The sequence below is a fragment of the Mirounga angustirostris genome, unplaced genomic scaffold, assembly GCF_029215605.1.
Source record: "Mirounga angustirostris isolate CCGP_5_RB_7025 unplaced genomic scaffold, mMirAng1.0.hap1 SCAF_10, whole genome shotgun sequence".
NCBI classification, from domain to species: Eukaryota; Metazoa; Chordata; class Mammalia; order Carnivora; family Phocidae; genus Mirounga; species Mirounga angustirostris.
This window is the reverse complement of record NW_026991718.1, coordinates 53062922-53090642: the sequence shown is the minus strand read 5'-3', so window position 1 is coordinate 53090642 and position 27721 is coordinate 53062922. Positions and strand designations below refer to the sequence as shown.

Genomic DNA, 27721 nt, shown 5'->3' with positions numbered 1-27721 from the left:
CTATTAGATTGCTTATAATAGTCCAAAATACATTTTGCTTCAAATTAAAAATAACTATTAACTTTTACTAGCCAGATGTACCATGTAAAATATGAAGCACCTTTTGAGTACTTCACCTTAAAAATGCAAAGGATAGCAATTTGCCTTTGATTTGGACAAGAATATTATATAATACCTGATGTACTTAAAATGCTAAAGCTTAAAATAAGATAGAAAAGTCTTTGGATTCTGGCATGTCTTCTTTCTTATAAGCAGAGTTTGGAGGTACTTGTAAGAGCGAACTTAGGTTACTTGATTCCTTTAGAGCCTGAAAGAGTTAGAAATACACATAGGACAGTTCAGCGCTTGAATCCAGCTAATTAAAAATCAAAATAATTTGACTTTTTCTGCCGTGTACTTTATTATTATTGTTGTTGTTGTTTTATTTGTTTAAGTAATAAATCATCCAGGTCAATAGACCAATCTTAGAGATTTTAAAAAACCAATTTCTAGGATGCATTTTGGACTCATTTAGAAGTAGGTTACTTTCTTACGTCTTTTGCAGCTTTAGTACTATACTTTGTTCATTGATATCTATTTAGATTATCTGATTAACTTGATATTTTAGAACCCTTTGTATCATTAGGTACAGAACAGATAACGTGAACTGATGTTAAATGACTTATCTAGGATCATGTACTAAAGGCCAGAGCCGTAACTGAGATCTAGATCTGTCTGACTTCAGAGCCCATGCCCTGAGCTGTGACACTATATAGCCACCTAAATTTACCCTTTCTCTGTTGTGGTGTTTTTATTCTTTTCTGTTTTAATATGCCCTTGCATTCTCTCTTAGGTCTTTTCTCGTTTAACTCTTGGTTTCATCCTTAAATGTATCTGAATATTTGCTGTGATCAGGCTGTCCCTTTTGTTTTTCAGCCAATATAGTTCTAGTTTATTTTCTGGGTCCCTAGATACTAGCCATTGGATGTTATCATGAGTTTCTCAGGCCTGGGCTAAAATTTTCTCCATGTCCCTTAGTGATTCGCAAGTGAATGTATTTGGGCATGGGCTTTCTGATCTTCTCTTCTCTTCTCTTGGCTTCCAGTCATCTCTGTTCCCTTAGCCTTCTAGGCTCTAGGACAAGTTATAATTCCTGGGCTATGACACTCATGTTAGATTGCAGAAGGAGCTTTTAATTTTTTTTTTTTTAAGACTTTATTTATTTGACAGAGAGAGACACAGTGAGAGAGGGAACACAAGCAGGGGGAGTGGGAGAGGGAGAAGCAAGCTTCCTGCCGAGCAGGGAGCCCGATGTGGGGCTCGATCCCAGGACCCTGGGATCATGACCTGAGCCGAAGGCAGACGCTTAACGACTGAGCCACCCAGGCGCCCCGGAGCTTTTAAATTTTTAAATCATGCTACTGTGTAGTACGCTTCTTCTCCCATCTTCTAACCCTCCAACATGGAGTCGTGAAAAGTGGCACATGCTGAAAAAGGTTGAAGTAGTCCCCAAATCATCGTTTGCATTTAATTTTGTACTGAATATTTTCCACATGACCACTCAGTGCAGACGATAAATACTGAACTGACATTCTGTTAATTTGACTGTAGCTTAACTTTTACTTAAAGTGCTGGTTATTCTGTTTACTTTATTTCCAGCAGCCCTGCTAAATTATCTAATTAATTCTCATAGTTTTTAAGTCTCTCAGATTATCTAGCTGTACAGTCATATCTACAAAATTATAATAATTTTGGCTCTTCTGCTCTATCTACTGCCTTTAAAAAATTTTATTTCATGAACTAGACTGTATAAATTTTAAATAAAAATGGATAAAATTGGTAGCTCTATCTTCTTCCCGATTTTAATAGGGATTCTATTAGTATTTCAGCATTAAAATGATTGGTACTCAGTTCTGATTCTCTTACCATGTTTTGGATGTTTTCTTTTTTCATTTTCTTATTTTTCCTTCAGGAATAACTATTGAATTCTTTGGCAAGTTTTTTGGTGTAGATATAGTCCTGCAAAGGGGTGGATGGGGGTTGGAAGCAGGGGAGGGCATAGGCAAGCAGTGGGGTGGGGCGCTGGGCTAAAAAAGATAAAAGGAAAAAAAGAAATAGTCCTGCATTTTCACCTGTCAGTGTAATTAGTGATGTTGGTAGATTTCCTAATGTACACCACACTTGGGTTCCTGGAATAAGTCAATTTGTCATGATGGCTTATTATTTTTAAGCTCTGTTAAATCAAAGTTGCTGATATTTAGTTTAAAACATTTGTGTCTGTATTCATAAGTGCATAGTGTTTTCCTCCATGGGTGCCATCTATGTCAGATTTTAGCATTGAGCTATGTGGGTGTTGTATACAATGAACTAGGAGATTTTTCCATATATGCTCAAGGACAGTTTGAATAATAGGAATACCTGTTCCTTTAGAGAATCTTTTAATATCACAATCTGGGCCTGGTTCCTACTTTTAGTAGCTGATAGTTCTAGCATGCGAATAGGTAAGTTAGACCAGTAAAAAATGAATGAAACACCCAGAAACAGATCAAATTAACACATAGTTAATATTTAAAAATTATCAGTTCAAATTGATAGGGAAAGGAATTTTATTATTTTTATATTATGTTATATTATATTATTATTATAAATGATGTTGGGAAAATTAGCTTTCCATTTGAAAGAAAACAATATTAGAGCGCTACCTCGTACCATATTCTTAAATTTTTATTGAATTAATAATCTTAATGTAGAAATTAAAACTATTAAGGCATTTGAAGAAAATATGAGAATGATATTTTTATTACTTCTGGGAGGCTTTCTTAAGATGATAGGGAGCCTGGAACCATCAGGGGAAAATTGACAGGTGCATTTAGGTTAAAAATGAAAAGAAAAAAAATCTGTGTGCAGAAGACACTATAAACAAACCAGAGGCAAGTAGCAGACTGGCAAACCTACTGGAAGATAATATCTGTCACAATTACAAAACATAGAAGGTTAACAATTGTTTACTTAGTAACAAAAAGGAAGGTAAAACTCAGAAATTTTGGACATAGTATATGACATACTACAGAAGAATAAATACAAATAGGCAATAAATACATGACTACTTCGCCAGTCTTTCTTACATATTTAAATATACAATGCTCTTTGATCTACAAATTCTAATTCTACGTGTTTATCCCACAAGAATAATAGCATTTATAGTTTTAATCCGTGTGTGTTTACACATATGTATTTGTAGGTATATTTGGTTAACCTTAGCAAGTTGTGAAGGATACACTTCAAATTGTTAATATAACTGTTAGGGTAGTTCTTTTGGAGGATAAAGTTGGATGGATGTGATCGTAATGACATGTGTATAGTGTAGCTATCTGTCATTCATGCACTGTTAATGTAATGGCTCATATAAGTAAATGCAACTAGTGATATTAAAAATAAAGTGATTTGTTTTAACAGATTTTCTTTTATATTACAGTCATTTAACTGTACCTATTCTGGATATAGAAAAATATTTGGTATGCCAGATTTGAAGATTGTTATGAACTAATTAAGCTATTTTATTTACTCTTTTAAAGAGCAGTTTACAACAATATCAAAATGGCTTCTTCCTATGCAAAAAGAAATTAGCTCTGGTCCTTAGAAGGAATATTTGTAGTACAGAACTTGGAATTTTGAAGAATATTTTAAATATATATTTTTAATTTTGTGATTTATTTTATTTTATCTTATTATGTTATGTTAGTCACCATACAATACATCATTAGTTTTTGATGTGGTGATCCACGATCCTTTGTTTTTGTATAACACCCAGTGCTCCATGCAGTACGTGCCCTCCTTAATACCCATCACCGGGCTAACCAATCCCCCCTTCCCTCTAAAACCCTGTTTGTTTCTCAGAGTCCATAGTCTCTCATGGTTCATCTTTCCCTCCAATTCCATCCCCCCCCCATTTTTCCCTTCCTTCTCCTAGTGTCCTCCATGCTATTCCTTATGTTCCACAAATAAGTGAAACCATATGATAATTGACTTTCTCTGCTTGACTTATTTCACTTAGCATAATCTCCTCCAGTCCCATCCATGTTGATGTAAAAGTTGGGTATTCATCCTTTCTGATGGCTGAGTAACATTCCATTGTATATATGGACCACATCTTCTTTATCCATTCATCTGTTGAAGGGCATCTCGGCTCTTTCCACAGTTTGGCTATTGCGGACATTGCTGCTGTGAACATTGGGGTACATATGGCCCTTCTTTTCACTACATCTGTGTCTTTGGGGTAAATACCCAGCAGTGCAATTGCTGGGTCATGGGGTAGCTCTATTTTTAAATTTTTGAGGAACCTCCACACTGTTTTCCAAAGTGGCTGTACCAACTTGCATTCCCACCAACAGTGTAAGAGGGTTCCCCTTTCTCCACAACCTCTCCAACATTTGTTGTTTCTTTCCCTGTCCATTTTTGCCATTCTAACTGGTGTAAGGTGGTATCTCAGTGTGGTTTTGATTTGGATTTCCCTGATGCCTAATGATGATGAACATTTTTTCATGTGTCTGTTAGCCATTTGTATGTCTTCTTCAGAGAAGTGTCTTTTCATATCTTCTGCCACTTTTTGACTTGATTATTTGTTTTTTGGGTGTTGAGTTTGAGAAGTTCTTTATAGATCTTGGATACCAGCCCTTTATCTGTAGTGTCATTTGCAAATATCTTCTCCCATTCTGTGGGTTGCCTCTTTGTTTTGTTGACTGTTTCCTTTGCTGTGCAGAAGCTTTTTATCTTGATGAAGTCCCAAAAGTTCATTTTTGCTTTTGTTTCATTAGCTTTTGGAGATGTATCTTGAAAGAAGTTGCTGTGGGCGATGTCAAAGAGGTTACTGCCTATGTTCTCCTCTAGGATTTGGATGGATTCCTGTCTCACATTGAGGTCTTTCATCCACTTTGAGTTTATCTTTGTGAATGGTGTTAGAGAATGGTCGAGTTTCATTCTTCTGCATGTGGCTGTCCAATTTTCCCAGCACCATTTATTGAAGAGACTGTCTTTTTTCCATTGCATGTTTTTTCCTGCTTTGTCAAAGATTATTTGACCATAGAGTTGAGAGGGTCCATATCTGGGTTCTCTATTCTGTTCCATTGGTCTATATGTCTGTTTTTTTTTTTTTTAAGATTTTATTTATTTATTTGACATAGAGAGACACAGCGAGAGAGGGAACACAAGTAGGGGGAGTGGGAGAGGGAGAAGCAGGCTTCCCGTGGAGCAGGGAGCCCGATGCGGGGCTCGATCCCAGGACCCTGGGATCATGACCTGAGCCGAAGGCAGACGCTTAACCGACTGAGCCACCCAGGCGCCCCTATATGTCTGTTTTTATGCCAGTACCATGCTGTCTTGGTGATCACAGCTTTGTACTATAGCTTGCAATCGGGCAACGTGATGCCCCCAGCTTTGTTTTTCTTTTTCAACATCTCCTTGGCGATTCGGGGTCTTTTCTGATTCCATACAAATTTTAGGATTGTTTGTTCCAGCACTTTGAAAAATGTCTTTGGAATTTTGATCGGGATGGCATTGAAGGTATAGATTGCTCTGGGTAGCATAGACATTTTAACAATGTTTATTCTTCCGATCCATGAGCATGGAATATTTTTCCATCTATTTGTGTCTTCTTCAATTTCTTTCATGAGTGTTTTGTAGTTCCTAGGGTATAGATCCTTTACCTCTTTGGTTAGGTTTATTCCGAGGTATCTTATGGTTTTTGGTGCTTGTAAATGGAATCGTTTCTCTAATTTCTCTTTCTACAGTTGCATTGTTAGTGTATAAGAAAGCAACTGATTTTTGTGCATTGATTTTGTATCCTGCCACATTACTGAATTGCTCTATGAGTTCTAGTAATTTGGGGGTGGAGTCTTTTGGGTTTTCCACATAAAGTATCATGTCGTCTGTGAAAAGAGAGAGTTTGACTTCTTCTTTGCCAATTTGAATACCTTTTATTTCTTTCTGTTGTCTGATTGCTGTTGCTAGGACTTCTAGTACTATGTTGAACAATAGTGGCAAGAGTGGGCATCCTTGACGTGTTCCTGATCTTAAGGGAAAGGCTCTCAGCTTTTCCCCATTGAGGATGATATTCGCTGTGGGTTTTTCATAGATGGATTTTATGAACTTGAGGAATGTTCCCTCTATCCCTATACTCTGGAGAGTTTTAATCAGGAAAGGATGTTGTATTTTGTCAAATGCTTTTTCTGCATCAATTGAGAGGACCATGTGGTTCTTCTCCATCCTCTTATTAATGTGTTCTATCACATTGATTGATTTGTGAATGTTGAATCACCCTTGCACCCCGGGGATAAATCCCACTTGGTTGTGGTGGATGATGCTTTTAATGTATTGTTGGATCCTATTAGCTAGGATTTTGTTGAGGATTTTGGAATCCATATTCATCAGGGATATCGGTCTGAAATTCTCCTTTTTGATGGGGTCTTTGCCTGGTTTGGGGATTAAGGTAATGCTGGCCTCATAGAATGAGTTTGGAAGTTTTCCTTCTGTTTGTATTTTTTGAAACAGCTTCAGTAGAATAGGTATTATTTCTTCTTTGAATGTTTGGTAGAATTCCCCAGGAATCCATCAGGCCCTGGACTCTTGTTTTTAGGGAGGTTTTTGATCACTGCTTCAATCTCGTTACTGGTTATTGGCCTATTCAGGTTGTCAATTTCTTCCTGTTTCAGTCTTGGCAGCTTATAGGTTTCCAGGAAGGCCTCTATTTCATCCAGATTGCTCAGTTTATTGGCATAGAGTTGTTGATAATAATTTCTAATAATTGTTTCTATTTCCTTGGTGTTAGTCGTGATCTCTCCCCTTTCATTCATAATTTTATTAATTTGGGTCCTTTCTCTTTTCTTTTGGATAAGTCTGGCCAGTGGTTTATCGATCTTATTAATTCTTTCAAAGAACCAACTTCTAGTTTCATTGATCTGATCTACTGTGTTTCTGGTTTCTAATTCATTGATCTCTGCTTTAATTTTAATTATTTCTCTTCTAATGCGTGGCTTAGGCATCGTTTGTTGCTTTTTCTCTAGTTCTTTAAGGTGTAGAGTTAGTTGATGAATTTGGGATTTTTCCATTTTTTTGAGTGAGGCTTGGATGACTATGTATTTCCCCCTTAGGACCGTCTTTGCAGTATCCCATAGGTTTTGGACTGATGTGTTTTTGTTCTCATTGATTTCCATGAATTGTTTAAGTTCTTCTTTGATTTCCTGGTTGACGCAAACATTCTTGAGCAGAGTGGTCTTTAGCTTCCAAGTGTTTGAATTTCTGCCAAATTTTTTCTTGTGATTGAGTTCCAGTTTTAAAGCATTGTGGTCTGAGAATATGCAGGGAATAATCTCAATCTTTTGGTATCGGTTGAGACCTGATTTGTGACCCAGTATGTGGTCTATTCTGGAGAAAGTTCCATGTGCGCTCGAGAAGAATGAGTATTCTGTTGTTTTAGGGTGGAATGTTCTGTAAATATCTATGAGGTCCATCTGGTCCAATGTATCATTCAAAGCTCTTGTTTCCTTGTTGATTTTCTGCTTAGATGATCTGTCCATTGCTGAGAGTGGAGTATTGAGGTCTCTTACAATTAACGTATTGTTATCAATATGACTCTTTATTTTGGTTAACAGTTGGCTTATGTAGATGGCTGCTCCCATGTTGGGGGCATAGATATTTACAATTGTTAGATCTTCTTGTTGGATAGACCCTTTGAGAATGATATAGTGTCCTTCTGTGTCTCTAATTACAGACTTTAGTTTAAAATCTAATTTGTCTGATATAAGAATTGCTACCCCAGCTTTCTTTTGAGGTTCGCTGGCATGGAAGATGGATCTCCATCTCTTCACTTTCAGTCTGGATGTATCTTTAGGTTCGAAATGAGTCTCTTGTAGGCAGCATATGGATGGGTCCTGTCTTTTTATCCAGTTTGCAACCCTGTGCCGTTTTATGGGAGCATTTAGGCCATTCACTCTCAATAGAGTGATTTAGGCCATTTAGGCATTTAGGCCATTCACACTCTCTAGGCCATTCACTTTCAATAATCACTCTGATTATTGAAAGTGATTATTGAAAGATATGAATTAATTGTCATCATGTTGCCTGTGAAGACGTTATTTTTATAGATTGTCCCTGTAAATTTCTGTTGTGTATCACTCTTGGGGTCTTTGTCCTTTTATAGAACCCCCCCCTTAATATTTCTTGCAGGGCTGGCTTTGTGGTCCCATATTCTTTAAGTTTCTGCCGGTCATGGAAGCTCTGCATCTCTCCATCCATTCTAAATGAAAGCTTTGCCAGATAAAGTATTCTTGGCTGCACGTTCTTCTCATTTAGTACCCTGAATATGTCTTGCCAGGCCTTTCTGGCTTGCCAGGTCTCTGTGGATAGGTCTGATGTTATTCTGATGTTCCTCCCTCTGTACGTAAGGAATCTCTTCCCCCTAACTGCCCTTAAGATGGTTTCCTTGGTTCTAAGATTTGCAAGTTTTACTATTACATGCCGGGGCGTTGGCCTGTTTTCCTTGATCTTGGGAGGGGTCCTCCCTGCCTCTAGGACGTGAGTGTTTGTTTCATTCCCCAGATTAGGGAAGTTCTCAGCAACGATTTGCTCAAATACATCTTCTAGTCCTCTCTCTCTCTCCACTCCCTCTGGGATTCCAATTATTCTGACATTGGAATGCTTCATGGTGTCACTTATTTCTCTGATTCTATTTTCATGGATTCTGAGTTGTTTTTCCCTGGCCTCCTCTTTTCCGTTTTTATCTATTATATTGTCTTCCAGGTCACTTATTCGCTCTTCTGCCTCAGTTACCCTAGCTGTTAGATTATCTAGATTGGATTGGATCTCATTGAAAGCATTTTTAAGTTCTGCCAATTCACCTTTTATTTCTGCCCTTAGAGACTCTATGTTGCCATTAATTGATTTCTCCATTCTAACCATTGTCTTCACAATTGTTAGCCTGAATTCCATCTCTGACATCTTGGTTATATCTGCATCCATTTGTAAATCTGCAGCATAAGTCATAATCTCTGAGTCTTTTCTATTTTGGGGGCTCCTCCTCCTAGTCATTCTGTTGATGGATGTTTGAGGGAATGTATAGAGTCCAAATTATTGATCAGAACCCAAGCAAGATGCATCTGTTTTCTTGGGACCTTCGGGTTGCTGGCCTCTTGTTTTCCCAGCCTGTCTTCTGCGGGAGGGGCCTGCCGCGCTGTTACTCAGGCAACCCTGTTTGGGTGGAGTTGCCCTGCCCCCCTGTGGCGGGGGATGGGCTCAGTGGGGATCAGTCTTTGGGGCTTTTCTTCTCTGGCGGCTTTCCCTGGTGGCTTTCCGCGTCTCTTCCACGAGTCAGAGCAGAAGAGACTGTTTCCAACCCTCTGACTCAGAGCAGAGAGCCCGCAGTCTGTTCTTCAGTGAGCTCTCCAGGCCACACTGTCTCCGTTTCTGTCCATGCTGCTATAAACTGCAGCGTCCTGGGTCGTCTGCCCTTCTGCAGAGCTCCCAGTCTTGCCTCCAGGTCGGGGCACGTCTCTGCCCTTTGTGCTTCTAAAACCGCCAGCCGCTCGTGTGCGACCCAGCTGCTCCGGGTTTCTGTCCCAGGGGCTGCCCTAATGTCCTTTCCCTGCTGCTAGCGGTCTGCGAGTCTGTGCCCGTCCCCAGTGCGCGAGGGTGTCGCTCACTGGCGGTGTAGGATCCCCACAGCCAGGCACCCTCCCGCTGCCATTTATCCTCTGGTATCTGCCCACGGAATCACATCACGGCTCCCCTCTTCTACTTCAAAACCAACTGCCTGCAATATTCTGCTTGTAGAGATCCAGATCTTCTTACATCTCAGGCTGGTTTCGTGGGTGCTCAGAGTGGTCTGGTGGATATCCAGCTCAATTCTGGGGACCAGTTGAAATAGGGTCCCCTACTCCTCCGCCATCTTTTTTCCAAAACCCTAATTTTAAGATTTTTAAAAAAGATTTTATTTATTTTAGAGAGCGAGGGAGCGTGCTCGAGGTAGGGGGAGGGGTAGAGGGAGAGAATCTCAAGCAGACTGTGCTGAGCGCAGAGCCCTAGCTGGGGCTCAATCTCACGACTCCGAGATCATGACCTGAGCCAAAACCAAGAAAGAGTCTGATGCTTAACTGATTAAGCCACTCAGGCACTCCTAATTTTATGATTTTATGTACATGTATGACACTTGGAATATGGTAAACTGCCATTTGGGCAGATGTTGTGTCTTAATTTACATTTTTAGTTCTTAGTATAGTAAGCAGTACTGTTAGTTGATTATTTCTCTTCATTTGACTAACTCATGTCTATTGTAGCATTTGGACATTTGCTGCATGAAGCTGTATAGTCCTGACAGTTTCTAAAATGATATGAAATCTTCCTAATTTAGATTCAAAGCAAATATTTGAGTAATTTAGGTAAAGTTTAGTTATTGAATAGTTTATTCCTAAGTTTCTTATGTAAATACATTATGTTTATGTTGGTTCAATTGACTTCACTGTTAAATAATGTGGATGGTATTTCTTTCCTAACTTTAATGAAGGACTGTTATTTCAGGCCATTTGAATATCCTTTAGTACAAATCTGAGCAACCTTAGCCCTTGAGCCAAATCCAGCATGCTGCCTGTTTTTGTCAATAAAGTTTTACTGGAACGCAGCTATGCTCATCCCTGTATGTATTGTCTGTGGCTGCTTTTGCACCAGAAAGGCAGAGTTGGGTAGTTATGACAGAACACTATATGACCAACAGAACTTAAAATATTTACGCTCTGGCTTTTTGTAGAAAAATTTGCCAAACCTTGCTTTAGAACATTAGTGACTATGGATTGCCTTACATACCTATATTCAGGCTCTCAAGGGAATCTTTGGACCAATTCTGTTTATGTTCACAATTCATTTAGTCAAACATTTATTGAGCACCAGTTTTTTTTTTTTTTTAAAGATTTTATTTATTTATTTATTTGAGACAGAGAGAGAGACAGAGAGCATGAGAGGGAGGAGGGTCAGAGGGAGAAGCAGACTCCCTGCCGAGCAGGGAGCCCGATGCGGGACTCGATCCCGGGACTCCAGGATCATGACCTGAGCCGAAGGCAGTCGCCCAACCAACTGAGCCACCCAGGCGCCCTATTGAGCACCAGTTTTATGCTAGACACATTTCTAGGTGCTGGAGATACCAGGAGGGAACAGTGAACAAGACACATAAAGTTTCTGTCCTCGTGAAGTTGTTATTTGAATGTAGGGGAGACAGATAATTAAACATGAAGACTGTCCTCTTAAAAAGAGTAGATTTTTTTTCTGATTAGAGGGATCATGGATTTATTAACAAAATATGATACTGACTTAGGTTTGCCACATATATTGAACCTAGGGTAAATATTATATGGGGTACAGTGTCCATTGTTATTGAGACTTGTTTTCGAAATTGGTGAAGTTTGTGGAGGTCACTCTTGCTTTTGGGTTGTTTTGGGTTCTTAATCTGTTATTAAGTTGAATTCCTCACTGCAGATGTTAGGGGCTCAATAATTGTATGACATATAATTTTATGTCAAATTCATTGGATAGCTATATGTTAAATTTTCTGTTAGAGAAATTCAGTGCTAAAATAAAAGACATATATATTTAACACATATCACATACTCTGCTATATAGTTTATATATCACACCTCGTTTACTCCTAGTAACTCTATGAGTTATTATTATAATTCCTTTCTTTGGGATGATAAAACCAGAGTTCAGGGAGGCACGGTGAAGCAGTTCAAGGATGGCACCTGTTCATATTAGCATCTTGGCCTGGCTCTCTCCGGGGCTGGAGCTCCAGGCCAAAGTGCTGCTTAATACTTTCTGAGATTTGCAAATAAGTGTTTTCAAGTTGGCATTAATCTTAATGGAACTTTACTTTTAATTGCCCTTTTATCCTTTTTCTTCTTTCTTTTGACATTTGAAGATATAGGAGATAATTTTTTTCTTCTTTTTCATTGTGTGTTTAAGATAATAATATAATCCAGGAAAGTGGAAAAGAAGGAATCTGCAAAGATAAAACTCAAGTAAACGTAACACAGCAAGGAAGAAAGCGATTAATTTCATCAGGAAGTTCAGAAAGTACATCTGCAGAACAAGACACAGGGAAAAAGTGCAAAAATGCTCATCAGGAAGAGTCTGTCACTTCATACAAGGTGATTTTTTTTTTTTTTTAATTTGGGGGTGCCGGGCTGGCTCAGTTGGTAGAGTGTGTCTCTTGATCTGGGGGTTATAGGTTTGAGCCTCACATTGGGTGTAGAAATTACTTAAAAATAAAAATCTTTTTTTTTTTTAAGATTTTATTTATTTATTTGACAGAGAGAGACACAGCGAGAGAGGGAACACAAGCAAGGGGAGTGGGAGAGGGAGAAGCAGGCTTCCCGCTGAGCAGGGAGCCCGATGCAGGGCTCGATCCCAGCACCCTGGGATCATGACCTGAGCTGAAGGCAGACGCTTAAAGACTGAGCCGCCCAGGTGCCCCTTAAAAATAAAATCTTAAAAAAATTTATTATTTGATCATTCGTTTTCTTCATCAAGTGTTTTAGATAAGAATTGATTATATGTTGTATACAGCAAGAAAAAAACAGAGCTGTTCTTTATTACTCAGTTTATGAAGATAAAAAGTAGCCCAGATTTTTTTGGCTTACTAAAATTAATATAGTACTTGCTCTGTAGAAAACAAATCTATTTAATTTATAAGTTTTCAGGCTGGAAAAAAAGTGGAGACCACTTGACTGGTTGTAATTGGTACCTTCATTCTGAAAACCTGGTTTCTTTTATTTTATTGGTCATTCTCAGACTACACGTAACCACCTTTTTCTTGATACCTATGAAGAACAACTGATAGGCTAGTTCTTAATAGCCTGTTGCAGGATTACTTCTGGGCTAATTTACAGTATTTGGAAAAATTCTCTTTCCTCTTTCAGTTTTTGCTAACTCACTAGAATGGTTTGACTGACTTAAGCATTCTTTGACACTGGGTACTTAATGAAAATGGGGCCTATTATTGGATGCCTTTAAAAAAAGAGAGAATAGGAGAGAGAGCTTGCAAATGAGTGAGCAAGCCCAGGGCAGGTCAGGTATTTTTCCTCTTAAGAGAGCGGTGGCTTTAGGTAATAGTTTTCGTGATCGTTACAAGCTCCATGGGTCTTCATCTTTTTAGTGTCAGTGGGAGCCAAAGGAGTAGGACTGGTTTTAGAATAGTGTACACTGGGATGATTGAAATGCTGTCAGCTTTTCCGGAGGGTTGGGCCTTTTATAGTACTCGCTTTGCTCTGCCTCCTCTCCCTTTAGAAAAGATCTAGCTTCTCACTGGATCCTTTCTTCTAGGTAGGGAAATGGGGTCTAATCCCTATTGGGTCAACTCCTTGGCTTACTTATGGAGTCAGGTTTAATAAATGAAAACATTTTCTGACTCACTTGTATTGACCATAACAAGTTATTAAGATAAAACCTGTTTAACTTTGAGCCCTAATATGCTCTATTCTCTGAACATATTAATATGACTGCCTGTTTTTTTCAAAAAAGAAGTTTTTTTTTTTTTTTTTCCAGAAGAAAATCTGTAGTATACGTATTTTGCTGTTTATCCCAACCCATTACCCAAGTTTGGCAATGACAAGTGAAACTTAAGAAACACTTTTCTTAATCGATAGATTGCAGAGAGGAGCAGTAAACAGATCCAAGATATTCGAGGTATTTGTGAGATTTTGATGACACATACATTGGACTGCCTACAATTTTGTGACTCTACTAATGTCTGGTCATGAAGATAATTGCTCTGAAATTGTCCATATTTTTCATTAATTCTCTTGCATCTTTCTGCAGCTCCTTATGGGTTATGTAATTGTCCAGTTTGGGAGTGAACATGAGGGGCTTGAATCTACTAACTTTAAAGAAATAATCTACATAATTTACATAATCTAATTAGGTCTCTGTTATAAATGACAGAAGGAAGCCTAACTGAAACAACTGAAGCAAATAGTGTTATAAAGTGTATTAACTGTTGCTGGGAAGCCAGCTACCCTAACATTTAGTGACTTAACAATGTTTTATTCTTATAATTCTGTGAGTTGGCTGGGCTCAGTTGGGCATTTCTTTTGTGACGTCTTTTTGGTGTTGAGCTGGGCTACATTCAACTGGGAACTCAGCCAAGGGTGGAGCATCTGAAATGGCTTCACTTGCATGAATAGTGCCTCCATGAGGGTTGACTGAATGGCTGGTGGCTGGCTGGGCCTCCCTTTCTCCACTTAACCAGTAAGTAGTCTAGGCCAAACATCTTCACCTGACAGCTGGATTCCAAGGGCATCAAAGTAGAAGCAACTATTCTCTTAAGGCCTAGGATTGGAACTGGTACAGTGTCATTTCGGCTGCATTCTTTTGGTCAGAGCAAATTACCAGGCCAGCCTGGATTCAAGGGGAGGGGATAAGAACTCCACTGCTTGATGGCAGGAGTAATTTGTGTATAAAGGGATGGGAGGAATTGCTGGCAGTCATCTTTGATAACTATCACATAGAGGAATAATTCAGTTTCCAGAATGGAAAGGAAAACAGCAGGAAATATAGATCATAAAGACCAGCTGGGACAAGGGACTTGATCAAAATCATGTTGGTCTGTGGTTTTCCCATTTTCATCTCTCAAATCATCCTTCACTGCTGATGACAGGCTTGCTTCACATGGTGTACAACACGGGCACTGGTAGCTCCAGGCTCATGTCATCTCATTTTTCAACTTAAGAGGAAAAATGAGAGTTTCTCTGTGGTTGCTTCTGTGGTAAGTTCTAGGGACTTGGATCATGAAATCTCCACTTAGACCATTCACAGTGCTCAGAGAGATGAAGTAGTATCATTATCCCTTTTTGGGTCATGTGTACACCCATTATCAGACAGATGGAGGAAAAGGGGTCTAGAAAGAAAGAAATAGTAGGTATTGTATTTTGGGGGCAGGGGGATACTATAGTTAGATCTGGATAAATTCAGAGAGGGGGAGAAACTGGTAGTTTTTAAGTTGGTCGGGATTAACCTAACAAATGAGGTTTGGAATGGTTGGAAACCCTTGGGATATACCATAAGGTGAAAGAGCAGATGTGAGGAAGAAGGGACTTTTAAAATTTCATGCATCTAGAGGGGATTCTCTTGTTTTGACTTGGCCTCTGGTGAGCAGTCAGGTGTCAACGTGGTCAGTTAAGACAGAGAACCAAATTGAAAAGAACTCAAGCCTTTCTTCACTTAGTGCAACAGGCAAGCAAAAGGGGAAATGACTTGTCAGCTCCCCAGTGTTCCGTTTTGTCCCATGGAACAGCACTCAGCAAGAGTCAGCAGCATAGGTGTGGAGAATCCTCTAACTGCTGAGGAGCCCTGGACCAAATGCTTCTGCCTCTTTCTAGACAAGGATGAAGGAGAAGAGGAAGAGCTAGGAGTGAAAAGATACGAATCAAAGTACAGAAAAATGCCTCATCCAAAGCTCCCCATAGGGAGGATCCTTGGGAAGGGCCTAAGCCAATCACACACCCCTCCCCCACACCTACCAAAGAGACCTCTGGATGGAGGCATCTGGGCTAGGAATGCACAATAAGCATGGCTAACCCACTGAGGCTTGAGTTCTTGATTGCAACTCTCTCCAGAAAACTGTAACACACTGGCTTTGCACCATGTCTGTTGTGGGGAGGGCAGCTTCCCCCTTGAGGCCTGCCAGCCAAAGCCTTGAAATTGTCTAAGCTTGGGCCTGAAGGATCATAATAGGACTTTGGCCTAGAGCCAGACTCCTCAGTCTGCACCATGCTCTGTTGACTACTGTTCCACATAAGTTCCAGACGGAGAGGCCTGAGTATCCTCCAGCCAGCTGCTGTCTATTCCTTTTAATCTGAGTTAGAGTCCCTACCTTGAATCCCATCTGCTTTTCTGTTTTTTTTTTTTTTTTGACTGTATAGCATTGTATTTTGTTTTCCTTTTTTAAAATTTAAATTCAATTAATTAACATATAGTGTATTATTAGCTTCAGAGATAGAGTTCAGTGATTCATCAGTCTTATATAATACCCAGTGCTCGTTACATCATGTGCCCTCCTTAATGTCCATCACCCAGCTACTCCAACCCCCATCCCCCCACCTCGCCTCCAGCAACTCTAAGTTTGTTTCCTATGATTAGGAGTCTTTTGGGGCACCTGGGTGGCTCAGTCAGTTAAGCGTCTGCCTTCAGCTCAGGTCATGATCTCAGGGTCCTGGATTGAGCCCTGCATCGGGCTGTCTGCTCAGTGGGGAGTCTGCTTCTCCCTCTCGCTCTCCCTCTGTGTTCTCTCTCTCTCAAATAAGTAAAATCTTAAAAAAAAAAAAAGTTTCTTATGGTTTGTTTCCCTTTCTGATCTCATCTTGTTTTGTTTTTCCCTCCCTTACCCTATGATCCTCTATTTTGTTTCTTAAATTCCACATATGAGTGAGATCATATAATTGTCTTTCTCTGATCGACTTACTTCGCTTAACATAATACCCTCTAGTTCCATCCACATTGTTGGAAATGGCAAGATTTCATTTTTTTTTAAATGGCTGAGTAGTATTACATTGTATATATATAACACATCTTCTTTATCCCTTCATCTGTTGATGGACATCTGGGCTCTTTCCATAGTTTGGCTATTGTGGACATTGCTGCTATAAACATTGGGGTGCAGGTGCCCCTTCGTTTCACTACATCTGTATCTTTGGGGTAAATACCCAGTAGTGTAAGTGCTGGGTGATAGGGTAGTTCTATATTTAACTTTTGAGGAACCTCCATACTCTTTTCCAGAGTGGCTGCACCAGCTTGTGTTCCCACCAACAGTATAGGATGGTTCTCCTTTCTCAGCATCCTCGCCAACATCTGTCATTTCCTGACTTGTTTATTTTAGCCATTCTGACCGGTGTGAGGTGGTATCTCATTGTAGTTTTTATTTATATTTCTCTGATGCCCAGTGATGTTGAGCATTTTTTCATGTGTCTGTTGGCCATTTCTGTGTCTTCTTTGGAGAAATGTCTTCTGCCCGTTTCTTGATTGGATTATTTGTTCTTTGGGTGTTGAGTTTGATAAGTTCTTTATAGATTTTGGATACTAGCCCTTTATCTGATAAGACATTTGCAAATATCTTTTCCCATTCTGTTGGTTGTCTTTTGGTTTTGTTGACTGTTTCCTTTGCTGTGCAAAAGCTTTTTATTTTGATGAAGTCCCAATAGTTTTTTTTGCCTTTGTTTTCTTTGCCTTTGGAGACATGTCTAGCAAGAAGTAGCTGTGGCTGAGATCGTGAGGTCATCCATTTCGAGTTTATTTTTGTGTGTGGTGTAAGGAAATGGTTCAATTTCATTCTTCTGCATGTGGCTGTCCAATTTTCCCAACACCATTTGTTGAAGAGACTGTCTTTTTTCCATTGGACATTCTTTCCTGCTTTGTCAAAGATGAGTTGACCATAGAGTTGAGGGTCCATTTATGAGCTCTCTATTCTGTTCCATTGATCTGTGTGTCTGTTTTTGTGCCAGTACTGTAGTGTCTTGATGATTACAGCTTTGTAATAGAGCTTGAAGTCCAGAATTGTGATGCTGCCAGCTTTGGTTTTCTTTTTCAACATTCCTTTGGCACTGTTCGGGGTCTTTTCTCGTTCCATACAAATTTTAGGATTATTTGTTCCAGCTCTGTGAAAAAAGTTGATGGTATTTTGATAGGGATTGCATTGAATGTATAGATTGCTCTAGGGAGCATAGACATTTTAACAATATTTGTCCTTCCAATCCATGAGCATGGAACTAAGGTCTCCTACTCTGCCATCTTGGAAAGTTAATCTTTTCTGTTTTGATAGGCTTGACTAGACATTGTAGAAGGTGGCATATGAAGCTAACAATTTGTAATAATGTAATCTTACCTCCATTTCCAACCCCCCATATTTGTCTGACCCAAATCTAAATTTCACATTTATGTCTTTGGGTACTTATATTAATATGCCCTTATTTGAGCCTTGGGACTGATTGTAGTAGGTGATATGGCAGGTGGAATGATCTTGACCTCTAGTTCTAGCTACAGGGGTCATGAGTCCCTAAGTCACAGTGGGAGTCTTAGCTAGTTAACCCTGGGCAGCCCAGAAGTCCATTCGGGCGGTAAGATATTAAAGAGATATAAAGAGGAGAAAAATACCCAATTCAGAATATCCTGAAGATAAAGGCTATTCTGCCTCATCAGAGTGCTATAGTGATTTATTTGGTAAAACCAATAATTTAGCAAATGTTTATCTCAGGAAATATGAATCTAAACAACTGATTGTAGAGAGCCATGTACCCCTGTTTGTTGTTTGGTTGTATCATTTTTTTTTCTTCCAACTTAAAGACTGCAATCAGGGTTATTCAGAAAGGGGTTTTTTTGCTTGTTTTTTTTTTTTTAAAGTCATCCAGAATATCAAAAGGTCCAGGTGTTCAATAAAGTTTTTAAGGCATTACCAAAAAGGTTGTTTATTCCTGGAAGCTGGTTGGGGGAGGGGTGGTATTTTGAGAGTATCTTCATTGTCTCAAGCATCCTAGATACCTTGGCTTGGCTGTTTATATTACGTTATTGTTTGGTGGAAGGTGTATCTTTGAGGGGAGGGGAAAGATGCTTATTTAATCGCTTTGAAGGAGATGTTTGTGTTAGGTGTTGAAAGATGGCTGGCATGCTAGCAAACAGGGTTAATGAGGAGGAGAACTGTCAGTGAGCAGCATAGTATGAGCGGAGGCATAGAGGCAGGAAAGTGTATGTGGCCTGTGGATGTACATCTGCACTGGAGTGTCATGTGCGTGCTTGCATGGGCACATGTGCGGATGTGGGTGGGTGAGACAAGGGGAGGAAACTACTGCAAGAGACTGGGGAACAACTCAGGATGGCACTTGATGCCAGACTGTGCAGAAGTCAGGACTGTACTTTACGGCCTCAGAGACTTTTTGAAGGTTTTTTTTTTTTTTTTTTTTTTTGACAGAGAGAGACACAGCAAGAGAGGGAACACAAGCAGGGGGAGCAGGAGAGGGAGAAGCAGGCTTCCTGCAGAGCAGGAAGCCTGATGCGGGGCTCAATCCCAGGACCCTGGGATCATGACCTGAGCTGAAGGCAGACGCTTAATAACTGAGCCATCCAGGCGCCCCATGAAGGGTTTTGAGAAGGAGAGTAAGTGGCCAGGAAGATGGCTGTAGCCACCATATGTAAGATGGAGGCAGGAACTGCCTAAGAAGCTGCTCTGGGAGGCCTCAGGGAATGAAGACCTGAGCTAGATGGTGGCACTGGGACCAGAAAGAAGTAGAGGGATATGAGAGACATTTTGGAGATAGAATTAACAGAACCTGATGACTAACAGCATATTGAGGAGGAGGTACTGAAAATGTTCTTTAGGGGCGCCTGGGTGGCTCAGTAGGTTAAGTATCTGACTCTTGATTTTGGCTCAGGTCATGATCTCAGGGTCATGAGATCAAGCCCAGCGTAGGGCTTTGGGCTGGGCGTGGAGCCTGCTTAGGATTCTTTCTCTCCCACTCCCTCTCCCCACTCCTCCCCCTTCCCCAACTCCCCCCCCCCACTCTCTCTCTCTCTCAAAAAAAAAAAGAGGGCTAAGAAGAGAGTTCTATTATAGTTGTATTATTTGGAAGCAAACTTGCAAACAGTGCATTTAGAGTAGAGGAGTATGTGGAGGTGGAGGCTTTGACAGCAAGAGCCATTTCCAGTTTTGCTGCCTGTACTGTATGTATATGCAGTTGTGCTAATAATTGCTGATGTGAGTGCGTTGGCTGCTAGGTATCTCATTTCTCTCTATACACATGCCTGCTGTGAAGTCTTACTCATATTTCTTTATGAAAATAGCAGGGGAGATGAAGACTAACTTATTGCACAGCCATCTCTTAAGTAAGGCTGTATTCCCCAGAGCTCCACAGTATTGGTTTACTACATCAAAGAATTCTGTACCCTTTGCTTTTCTGATTGGCCACTTGATACCATTTATGGCATGGCTCTCATCAGCTCCACAGAAACATCTTTTCATTCATTCATTTATTCAGCATGTGTTCATTAAGCAAGTAGTAGTGATATAATGGCATTGATAATGCTATTAACTAAAACAACTTAAACACACACACACACACACACCCATTTATTGAGCTCTTATTATGGGCTAGAGACACAACTAAGATATACTTATTTCATTTAATTTTTAGAAAATCCTGGAAAGTTGATTGATAATATCCCCAGTTTACCGATCAAGAGACCTGAGACTCTGAAAGTTGGAATCAGCTTGTTCAAAGTCAAAAGTTAGGAAATGGCTAAATTAATATTCAAGATATGATTTTTTTACTTCACAGACCATTCTAATAATCATTACACTAAGTAGTCTTTCTGTTATATGCAAGACAGTGTGCTAGAATCTGGGATAAAACGTGAATAAGAGATAGCTGATTAGGAGCTCATAGTCCTGTAGGGGACATGATTCAAAATGATGAAATAATGTTGACACCACACTGATTTTTCTGCGGGCTTTGGGGGCTGCCTAAGGCAACTCCTAGGGAAGGGATCCTCAAAGAACTGATCTGAGCTGAATCTTAACAGAAGAGGAGTAGGCATGAACCAGGTGCAAAAGAGGTAGAAGTAGGAATCCATCCAGGTAGATGGGCAGCAGGTACAGGAGCAGAGGAGGTACAGTAGCCTGCTGGGAACTATTGTTCTTAGAATTCGTGGTGTAAAGCCAGGTGAGGATGGAGCTGGCAGTGGGGACCTGTCATAGAGGGAGGACTTTGAAAGGATTTTGGCCACAAGGATAATCCTGGAAGCTCTTTAGAGGAGAGATTGAAAGAGAACAAAATAAAAGACAGGGGAATAAGAGAAGAAATGAGGACATTTCAGTCAAGAAATATAGAGAATCTGATCCAGGTTGGTGGCATTAAGGATGGCACAGAGGCATTGGGTAAGAGAAATATTAAGAAACAAAACTGCAGAACTTATTGCTTGGGTCTGAGCAGAATGAGGGAAAAGAAGGAGTGAAAGGTAGACTTCCAAGTTTCTGGCCAGAATGAATGGAGAAGTTACATTGGCAGAAACTTTGGTACAGAATACAGGGGGAGGACTTCAGTTTTCACATTTTGAATTTGAGGTGCATTGGATATTGAGGAAGAAATGTCTAGTTAGTGGTTGACTGTAAGTTTGAAGCTCAAGAGTGAAGATGGGGCTGGAGGTTGGGATTTTTTAATCCTTAGTATGTGGGTGCTAATGAGACTAATGCAGGACCTTTAAGGCAACTTATTATAATGTACAGACATTCTTTCCAGGGACAGCAAATTACCTCAATGAACTTGTATTGGGCATAAGTTCTGTAGCCTGTCCCTTGTGGTACATTAAAACTTCAGATGGTTGGGGTGCCTGGGTGGCTCAGTCGTTAAGCATCTGCCTTTGGCTCAGGTCATGATCCCAGGGTCCTGGGATCGAGCCCCGCATTGGGCTCCTTGCTCAGCTGGGAGCCTGCTTCTCCCTCTTCTGTTTCCCCTGCTTGTGTTCCCTCTCTAGCTGTCTCTCTCTCTCTCTGTCAAATAAATAAAATCTTTAAAAAAAAACACAACAAAACTTCAGATGGTTGAAGGGCAGGGGAGGGCTTGCTAGGCAAGTTAATAGACAATTTAATAATCTTAATAGTACATTCCAGCCATTGCCAGGCACCAAGGTCACCTTACACCAGCTCCATGCGCCTTGATCCCTGAGGCCTCTAGCATATATTTTTATAGTATAGAGAACCCCATTTTTTCTAACATGAATCTTCAGCCTCCCACATTTCATTCTCCACCTTTTCATCTAAGCAGTGTAGGTGCTTATAAAATATGGACCTCTCTGCCTTTCTCCTGCTTCTTCCAAGTACACAGCACTTTCCATCTTTTCTGTTCCCTCACTTGCCAGTTCAGTGACTTGCTCTGGCTTATGAGCTTTGTAATTGGCACAGGACAAATTTATGTCTCAGCAAACTTACAAATTACTGCATGTAATGGATTTTTGGGATCCTTTATAAATAATTGAAACCGTGAATGTTAAATTCTTGAATGCCAAGGGTCTACTGAGTATCAATATTTCATGAAGTTCCATAAAGGACATTATGAATTCCAGCTTTTGTGCCTCTTAAAATATATTTGAGAACACCTGACCCATAGTATTGATATCTGTGACTTTATCATTCCTTTCTCTTTTAGAATAAATTAGTGTGTTTAACATATTCTTTGTGAAGATTTAAAAAAAAACAATAGAGGGAGTTGAAATAATGTTAAACATGTCTTATCTTTTATTTTCTTTGGTTTATTTTCTATTTTTTAAATGGCAAAAAAATGCATGCTGTTATCAAAAAATAGAATGTTAGAGCATGTGGAGTATAAAGTGGAAATCTTGATTTGCCTTATCCTTCAATCCCATTGGCCTTACTAATATTTTGGTTTGTATCCTTCTAAACCTTTTTGTTTGAATTTATACAAGTAAAAACATACATAGGTAGACAGGGTTTTTTTTTTTTTTTTAAAGCTAAATGGAATCAGTGTGTGTGTGTGTGTGTGTATGTAAAATTCTTGTTTAATTAAAAAAATTCTTATATGAAGAGAGAGATCTATTCATTTTCAACCTTTGCATAGTGTTTCTTGGTAAGAATGGATTCTAATTTATTTAACTGCTTCCCTAGTTGTGTCCCTTTTTTCCCTATAATAATTGACAGGATGTTGAGTGGGATTTTTTTACCCTATCATCCCAAAACTGCTACTGAGGCCCAAAGCTGGGGACAAAAGTACTAAGTATAAGTATCTCATGATTGAAAGGACCCCCCAGCAGTGAGAGTCAAGCCTTTCCCTGTGAGGCTTATTGAAAAGTATAAGAAGGGTTCACCATTCCTACCACCAGGCTTTGTATAAAGAAACCTGAGAGGCCAGAAGATTTTAAGGTTTGGGGGAGTGCTCTGTTTGTGGGGAGACGTTATGTTCTCTCTTTTTAAAACCAAGAGAGAGGCACTCCAAGACAATTGACTGTGGAGTTTAGGGATGTCAACAGAAACAAGAGACTGGCATTTTATTGGACATTTGCTTAGCCAAGGGATTGCTAACCTGCCCTGTTTCTACCTAAACAGGGAAAAAGAAAATTGGTGAGTTGACCCAGTGGGTACCTGCCAAGAGGGGAGGTGGGTCAGGATTGCCCCATTCCCACCCCAGAGTTCCAGTCCCTGGCATGTGTCAGTTGGTCCTATAGTGGAGGGAGATGAGATTGGGGTGTAATTGAGCAGCTTGGGAGAAAAGAGTATGTGTTTTAGAGAGGTGTGGCATGAATACCACTGAGGGTTAGCTCCAAGAGGTAGCCAAATTGCTTTTCCCATCGGTTGTTTATTAGTATACAAGAAACATGGTAAGAACTAGGTTCCTTTTGCAAGGTTTTCAGTCAGTTTGGATAGCCTTTTAAAGTTACGTGCTCTGTTTTTTAAAAAAGAAAAGACTATCGGGGCACCTGGGTCGCTCAATCGGCTAAGCGTCTGCCTTCGGCTCAGGTCATGATCTCAGGGTCCTGGGATTGAGCCCCACTTTGGGCTCCCTGCTCAGCAGGGTGTCTGCTTCTCCCTCTCCTTCTGACCCTACCCCCTACCCCCGCACATGTTCTCTCACTCTCAAATAAATAAATAAATCTTTAAAAAGACTATCAAAACATTTAAGTAATTAGTCCCAAAGAAGTCATGCTAATTAGTATCTTCTCAGGAAATGTGAACCATTGGATATTAAGTGATATCAACACTAGCTTTCTCCAGATGGCAGCCAGCATATACGAGTCCTCGGTTAAAAATGTTTTGCTTTTTTTAAATTTTGTTTTATTTTATTATGTTATGTTAGTCACCATACAATACATCATTAGTTTTTGATGTAGAGATCCACGATTCATTGTTTTCATATAACACCCAGTGCTCCATGCAGTGCCCTCCTTAATACCCATCACCAGACTAACCCATCCCCCCACCCCCCTCCCCTCTAGAACCGTCAGTTTATTTCTTGGAGTCCATAGTCTGTCATGGTTCGTCTCCCCCTCCAATTCCCCTCCCCCCCATTTAAACCTTCATATATACCTGTTAGGTTGTTGGCACATCCTAGTAGTGGTTACCAGGAGGACTGAGGTTTATCTGAGCTATGTTTCCACTCCACAGGAAGTTAACTAATTAAGAAGTCATTTTTAATAGGATACGAATAGGCTTACTGTTTGTCCTGGTGGTAAGTACAGATTAAAAAGGTTCTGCAGTGCTAATGAGAATGTTTACTTGGTTCAAAACACCTTTCTGATTAAAATGAAACTTTTATTCAAACCACTTCAAAGGAATCATATTTATTTTCTGAGTTTGTCATAACACAGCTTCATCCAAGTTTTTCTATGTGAGGGAGGAGCAATTTTACCATTCAGCTAAAGGGAAAAAGTCATGATTATATTTAGAAGGTAGAAATAAAGTATTGCAGTAACAGAAATTATAAAGACAGTGCAAGTTAAGAGCATGACACATTATTGAATGGGAAATTTAAAAGACTAGTAGTTTTTTGGGGAAAGATTACATTCAAATGGAAACAAAGTTGTATTCGCTTATGTTTCATTTGTATTTTTCTGGTTCTTTTTCAGTGAATGTTTGATGTGATTGTAAAGGTTTGATACAGCTATATATTTTCTTTTTTTTTCTTCTTTTCTTTTTTAAAGATTCTCTTTTTTTAAAGTAATCTCTACACCCAACATGGGGCTCAAACTCAGCCCCAAGATCAAGAGTCACATGCTCTTCTGACTCAGCCAGCCAGGCACCCCTGTATATTCCTTTTCTAATAACTGTAGATTGTTTTAAAGTTACCAAATTACAGATATGGAAAATGGCATTTTTAATAACTTTAAAATGTGAATCTTAAAGTTTTAAAAACATATATATTGAATGAATCTTGCAGTTTCACACCTTTTTACCTAAGTTTACATATTTCTTTTAAAACATATTTATTTGTAATATCTTTTTTCTGATTTGTCTTTGTAGGCAATGCCAAAGTCATGTTCTGCAATCTCGTTAAGTAATGTAGAGGTGAATGATATGAAGGCTAGTATACAGAGAAATGAAATCCCAATAGAGGAACTTGGTAAGGTTCCTGAGCATAAAAGTATTGTGAAAGGAACACAAAGTAAAGAAGGCGAGGAGATGAGCTGTTCTGAGAGTCACTTGAGTGCCCAGGACAAGTACTTCCATGAGGAGTCTCAAGGATCTCCTCCTGAGTCCAGCTCTGATCTCTCCAATCTTGAAACTTTGCATGCAAAGGCAACTGACTCAGTTGCACAAGGTTCTGAAGAAAACAAGATCAAGAGGACATCTTGCATGTATGGGGCAAGCTGCTACAGGTAAAATGAAATTACAGGTAGCACAGAATTCCATTATTTCTGTAGGAGGTAGCTATGTAGTATATGTGTATTAAAAGCCTAGTAAAACACATTGGCCTAAAGGTTAAGAGCTTTGTTATGTTTCTACTTGTTTACACTTTCTCAGTATTCAGTCCTGCAAATCTTGCTAGAGGCTTTCAAGATACAGTGGGGAAATTAAATGTTTCATATGTAGACATACTGATTAATGCAAGGACATGAACTAGGGAATCCAGACTTGAGAATTGAATCACCCAGACCTAAATGTCTACTTATTTAATGTCTTATTTAGGTATTAGAAAGATGGCCTCATAAATAGTTGTAGTATATAATTTAACTCTCAAGAGAATTGTAAGTTGTATTTAAGGCATCTTACTATACTTGTGCTTCTCCTTTATATTTTTCTAATTGTGCTTTTGAATCACCAAGATGCTTTTATTTTGCTACCATGAGGGTTCTGTACCAACCAGATGTCATGAGCTTTATTTTTAACAATGTAACACATTGGTTCAATTTCTGGAATAATTAGATGTGTATTGCTTGGTTTCCTGCTATATCCTATTAATTATTTTTTGTAGTATATCTAGAACTCTAGTATACCCTATTATTTTTTCTGACAGTATATTTGCCACCCTCATAGGAAGAATCCTGTTCATTTTCAACACTTCAGTCACCCTGGTGATAGTGATTATGGAGGTGTACAAGTCATGTGTCAAGATGAGGCTGATGACCGACCTGAATGTCCCTATGGAGCATCTTGTTATAGGTATGTACACCTGAAATGTTAGGTTGTCCTCCTTTTCTCAATCTCTGTTGTATATTCAGAAGAAATTGCAGGCAGCTTCTCACTTCAAGCCTTTTAGTCTTTAAACTTCCATAGATAGTAGGTTTTCATTTTGTTAATAAAATTATAATGTTTCTTTTAGATAATTATAAACTGTTGAGTTAACCTTGTAAATGCCTGACATTGTTCCTCATTTCTAACTTTCCAAAATGCAAATCAGATAACTGAAAAGCTGTCGATGCTATCCCTTGTACACTCTATCCAGACTCCTTAGTGTGACATAAATCAATTCAGGATGTTATCTCTGCTTTCCTCAACTCTTATCACTCTGCCATTCTTGCCAACACATGAAACTTGATCCTAAAAGAAGAGTGCCTTCTCCTCTTTCCTTTCATAGAATCTTTTGCCTGTCTGTATCTTGCACAGTAGAATTTATCTTACGAGATTGTGTTTGTTTCTTTACTGGAATGGCATCTCCTCTAGACAGTGAGTTTCTTGACAGCAAGGACTGTTTTATCCTTGTATCTGCAACTTTGTTCAATGAATGAATGAACTTGAAATAAATCAAACTACCAAGCAAAGAAGTGATTCCAATCTTAGAGAGCTTTAATTCCAGACAGCCATCTTTCTTAGATAAATTTGGAACAGTTTACTGAAGCTACTGGTCTGTTTGAAGTTGTCACTATTTCTATGATTGTGGTTTTCAGTAAGAAGGCAGAATAATCTTCTGAGCTTGGAAAGAAAAATCGAAAAAAGAAAAAAGCCCTACCTTGTGCCAGAACACCTGTGAGGCCAGTTATCTCCCCGCCAGTCCTTCTGTTTCTGTTTTGTTTGCCCTTCGAGTGCCCTTGACACTGTTCTTTAGAAAGAGAGGTCAGAGAGAGACTGCGCTTCCTCGAAGCATCCTGAATGTGATCCTGCAAACAGTTCTGTCTCTCGCTTCTAGCAGTTGAGGTGCCTCCATACCTGGCTTGGCTTCCAGGCTCGGCTGAGCTGCAGGCCAACGGTTTCCAAACCTGGTCAACCGTCGGAATCGCAGCAGGGAGCAAAAAAAAATAAAAGGGGGGGGCACCTGGGTGGCTCAGTCGTTAAGTGTCTGCCTTCGGCTCAGGTCATGATCCCAGGGTCCTGGGATCGAGCCCCACATGGGGCTCCCTGCTCCGTGGGAAGCCTGCTTCTCCCTTTCCCACTCCCCCTGCTTGTGTTCCCTCTCTTACTGTGTCTCTCTCTGTCAAATAAATATATTTAAAAAAATCTTTAAAAAAGAATTATTTGAAAATTGCTATGTTTCATTCCAGCAGAACATCTTGTAGACCTATGCATATACAGGTGACATATTCATGAAAAAGGGGCGTTGCAGGCATTGATAAAAGTATGAATTTTTAAAACTAATTTTATTGAGGTAAGGGTATCTATCTGGAGAAGGAAAATTGGAACCTTATTTCATACCATAGTCAAAAACTGGATTCCAGATGGATCATAGAACTAAACGTGAAAGGAAAAAAACAATAAAGCTTTAAAGATATGTATAAGAATATTATT

General features: G+C 39.5%; 1 protein-coding gene across 3 annotated transcripts in view; it reads left to right on the top strand.

Annotated features, from left to right (window-relative positions):
* Positions 1–27721, top strand: part of APLF (aprataxin and PNKP like factor) — a 98792-nt gene that overhangs the window by 41788 nt on the left and 29283 nt on the right. For all 3 annotated transcript variants that reach the window (XR_010405653.1, XM_064572416.1, XM_064572417.1), the window contains exons 6-8: positions 11977–12161; positions 25022–25377; positions 26036–26161. Coding sequence is in view for 2 of the 3 variants with exons in the window: in XM_064572416.1 (XP_064428486.1) it covers positions 11977–12161; positions 25022–25377; positions 26036–26161 (667 nt within the window). In the remaining variant the exon portion in view is untranslated. The remainder of the gene's footprint in view (positions 1–11976; positions 12162–25021; positions 25378–26035; positions 26162–27721) is intronic.